The sequence below is a fragment of the Macrobrachium nipponense genome, chromosome 5, assembly GCF_015104395.2.
Source record: "Macrobrachium nipponense isolate FS-2020 chromosome 5, ASM1510439v2, whole genome shotgun sequence".
Classification (NCBI taxonomy): domain Eukaryota; kingdom Metazoa; phylum Arthropoda; class Malacostraca; order Decapoda; family Palaemonidae; genus Macrobrachium; species Macrobrachium nipponense.
Window position 1 is genome coordinate 123,376,376 of NC_061107.1, and position 5,000 is coordinate 123,381,375.

The 5,000-nt window shown below is 32.4% G+C and overlaps 1 protein-coding gene across 1 annotated transcript in view; it reads left to right on the forward strand.

The window, feature by feature from the left end:
* The window catches only part of LOC135215929 (G-protein coupled receptor GRL101-like), a 312,597-nt gene that overhangs the window by 292,598 nt on the left and 14,999 nt on the right, over window positions 1–5,000 (forward strand). Inside the window, exon 23 of the mRNA XM_064250884.1 lies at window positions 938–1,085. Within this exon, the coding sequence (XP_064106954.1) occupies window positions 938–1,085 (148 nt within the window). The remainder of the gene's footprint in view (window positions 1–937; window positions 1,086–5,000) is intronic.

Here is a 5,000-nt window from a genome sequence, read left to right on the forward strand (position 1 = left end):
ATACAGATACTATATATATATATATATTATATATATATATATATATATATATATATATATATATGGGGGATATATATATATATATATATATATATATATATATATATATATATATATATATATATATATATATATATATATATATATATATATATATATATATAGATATATATATATATATATATATATAGTATATATATATATATATATATATATATATATATATATCTGTATCTATACTATCTATCTATCTATATATATATATATATATATATATATATATATATATATATATATATATATATATATATATATATCTATGTATCTATATCTATATATATATATATATATATATATATATATATAATATCTATATCATATATACTATATATATATATACTATATATTATCTGTATATATATATTATATCTATCTATATATATATATATATCTATATATATATAGCAGATACTATATATATATATATATATATATATATATATAATATATATATATATATATCATATATCTATATATATATATATATATATATATATATATATATATATACATTGACATATAAAAAAAGAATCACATTGCTTCTCTCGAAAGGCCAGCGACAGCAACATTTGCTTCTCCAACACAAATGTCAACATCATCCTAGAGGTTAAAGTCACTCCCCAATATTTTACCAAAAATGTTGTTGCTCTCCTCATCACGCTAATCATCATCCAAAGGCGTAATGAGGATTCACCGTAATTAAAAGACAGGCAGCCTGCAAAATTGGCAGTTTTTTCTATAAATATGTTAATGAGATAGGGAGATAGATTTATAAAACTTACATTTTTAGTAATGAATGTAATCTTAGCTTAAACTGAAAAAGAAGAAAAAAATACATGGAGAACGCTACAATTAATATGATTGTTTTTTTTCACAGTGATTACCCTGGAAAGATTTCTGGTGATTATCTTTCCCTTTCGATTAACGCGTCTGGACATGCGCTGGACGAGACGAATCATGGCTTGTGTTTGGGTGTCAGTCGGTCTCCTGGCTGCCTTACCGCTCCTAAACTTGCAGTATTTCAAGTAAGATAACACTTTAGTTCTTCTTTGAGTTTTCAATTTTCATAAGTAAAATATCTTAAGAAATATCTCTCGTATATGAGGTGGATTCTTTTACTAAAGAAGAATTTTATGTGCCTGTGATTTTGACATTTATAAGGTATTCATGTTTGAACCCATTCATTAAGTGTTTTTTTTCTCTTCTTTTTTTTTAACAAGATCTGTCTTTGAAATCGTAAAGTGACCTTAATGTATTGCACAAAGGTCACAGATTTTGTTTCTTATATATAAAATATGTATTGCACACATTGATTTTGGTCTTGACCAAGATTGTACATTAGGGTTCATACTCATATCTTTTTCCTTCGTGATGTACTGATTTAATTACTTATTAAAAATATTTCTTAAAATCTCACTGACGTTCAAAGCGAATAAAAGTGGTTGTAGTAAAGAACAGAGTTTGTACTTAGTATTCACGATTTCAATCACCATGAAAACGTACCGATGCATTTCGCCTTGGTATCTTCAAGTTATCTTCAGAATACCAGATTTTTGTCTCACGCTATAGAAAATAAGTGATGTTAATGGAGCAATTGATCATCCAGGTTTTGATTGCCTACTTTGGGCCAGTCGGTGAGTATTAATGGTTAAGTAGCAAAAATTGTTACATTTATTTGCCTAAAATTGATCTATATATTTGGATCAATCCATTTCAAAATTTTTTGACCAAGAATCATTATTACACCTAGCCATAATCTCAGCTTTGTTGATTAAAGTATCTCTATCAAGTTGAGCATTATATTTTTTTTCAAATGTTCATATAGGGCTCCCACTGGAGCATGATGGGTAGACTTTATGTGAAACATTTGAGGGTAACGCCTACTATATAGGAATGATGGATGCTGATCATTAATGTCTTATATTTTTATAAATATTTTAGCTTATTTGTCGACCTTACATATAGACCTTGCATAATTCTTGTAGGATAAAGGAATGTAGTTTTCCTATTTTAATTATCTCTCCTGCTTGTCGCCTTGTTCCTTTTGTTTGTGTAATTATTGCCAACATGGGATTAAATGTCAAGGTGGTAGTGACACTGTAGAGATATATGTGGGACACTCACTATTGCTGTTCCAGTACATCCCAAAGATGACTGGTCTTGTAAGCACAGATGTTATGCATACAAAAGGGAAGAATGGCCTATCCTTGAAATGCTTCTCACTGAAATCAAGTACAGAATTACTTGTATAAGACGCCCATGTTCACAAATATCAGTATTTAATATACAGCACTAGTTACCAAATAGGAACCCTAGGGGATAACTTAGATACGCACTTCTTTTGATTGAGTGCAAAAATGGACTTTGCTTTGCAAATTTCCAAAAGTCATTCAAGTGTAGATTCTGTGACATCTATCTGTTTTGTCTAGTATTATCTCAGTAGTCTCTTCGATAAGGACATTTATATAAAAAAAAAGCCTCTCAATATCAAGATATGCAAAAGTCTGATAGGGAGGTCCTCAATTGGTTGGAAAGAGCTTACTAGATATAAGGATATTTAGAGAGTATTTAATGAATAAGGATACTACTAAGGAATTTTGCCATGTTATAGTTGAAGATTAGTGTTTGACTGGTTTTAAAGCTACCGATTTTGTGGCTTTTGATACTAATGGAATTGTAGCCTTGATCTGTCTTCATGGATTTCCCTGTATACAGTCCCAAACTCAGTTTTAATGACTTCAGTGGTCTTTGTTTGCCTCTTTTTTTTAATGCCTTCTATTGAGTTATGGGTAATCTCAGAAAACTTAGGCTCATCCTTGAGAAGACCTCAAGTTGCTAGTGGTATTTTTGTTACCTTAAAGACGGGTACTCCTGCATGATCTCTGGCAGTAACTGTTTTCAATGATCGCTTGATAAGACAGAAAGTAACCTGCAGTTGCTACAAAATGGACAACTTAGTCTCATTACTGAATGGACATTCTCCTCCAGAAGTGACATCATATTAGTCGCCTTATAGCACCTTGGTCTCAAGGATTCTCTATCTACTCAGTGGCCAATAAAACTTCAAATCTAATTGTTTTGAAGGAGGTAAACTGAAGACAAATACAGAGCAGTTAGACTTATGTTAACCACGCAACCCTCGGAAGAAATTCCCTGAGGGACTCAGTTGATAATACCTTCTGCTCTCTGATAATAAAGCTATAGGGTGGAAATAGAGTCCCTTCTTGAGAGTACACTAAAATTAGTGCAATAAAGGAAGGTTATAATATCCAAAGAATCGAGGCCAGTCTGCTAGCAAAATCCATGAGGACCAGGGGGCCACTATAGGAGTGCCCTCATCAACAAAGCCTTAGAATGGGACAGTCAAACGCCTACGTTCCCACTAAGGTAGCCATCTGAAGGCACAAAAAACTTCTACATGTGCATATATTTGGACATAAGAAGGGCACTAAAATCTCTGGGATATCCTTGTGGAGGAATGAAAGTTTGAAAAAATTCCTTGTAACCTAATAGAAGTCCTTAAAAAAACATTAAGTCTACTGAAAAAATCAACTCTAAAGACTGAAGACCTGCAGAATATTAAGTCCCATAATAACGGTAGCACTATGATCAGCCACATTTTCACCCCTGTCCATAACATGACTAAACTCACTAACGTATTCTTTAGATACTCTCTCACGACTTCTGGCGAGTTCATGTAGGTTGTTTACGTGACCTAACCAACAGATCCCTTGATGGGAGAAGTGTTTACAAATATTCCTGTAGATGAGACTCCAGATAATACAATACAATCCCTGAAATGATTTGGAAATATGAACTAAAGTAGCCACCTTCCACACTCACAAGAACAATTTTTATACTCGGAAGGAATAGCTATGGGTTCCACCCACCTTCGCGGTTCTAATTGCCAGACTCTTTATGGATGTAAGAAAAGGAAATTTTAACATTCGTGCAAGAACCAGAGCTATTCCTTCAATATAGATATAGTGTATTTGTTCTTACCCTTGACCTCCAATACCTTGTTAGCCTGAAAATTATCATCCATAAACATTCTGTACTTGATTTTAAAGTGGAGCTTTGCTAGATGTCCTAAAAAATGAAGTATGTCCTTTGACTCCTGGACGACTCCAGATCACAAAAGACGTTCAATTTTTTTTAAAAATCCTTCTACAAAAAGGAAACATATCTCCGGATACACCTGTGTGGTCCTGGTGAGTACCCGACGAAGTATTTCTGCATTGTCATATCCTATGTTATTAATTAGACAGGGTATCTCAACTCCTGGTAGACAATGGGTACATAAACAAAATGCCCACCATAGTCATCAAGAAAGAACTAGAAAAGCTATCAAGAATGCAACCGAGCAAAACACTTGCAAGACGATAGTCGAGTTCTCTTATTCTATAATACAATTTTCTTTTCTGCTATTTACACTTACTTTAATTATCCTTAAGCATTTCTTGTCCATTCTTTTTCTTCCCATAATCTCACAACTCCTCTCCTTTCTCGCAGTATGCAGTAAAGTTCGTGTATCTTATTATCGGCTTATTCTTATTGCCTTTCCCTTTACTTTCAGAATTATTTTCCGATAAAACCAGTTAACCAAAGATGATTTATGCTTAAAGAAAACAAGGTCCTTCGCGCAAATTTTTCCCATGCCATAAGATTTTCGTTGCGTCTGTCTTATGTTCCAGTTGCTCGAACGATTTTTAGACGGTATTGACATGTCCAGGACAGATTTAGTTCCGAATACTATTAGACTTTTCCTAAAATGTTCGATGATTTGCCTAAGTAATGCCCAAAAGCAGTTATGATGTTCAGTTTTATAAAAATGTTATAAGAAATCACGGCATGCTAGACGACATAAATTGAAGTTTATAAAAAAGGCTCGTCCACATTTTCTGTATTACGGTTGATCTGTTCGACTTTTAAAATCAGAA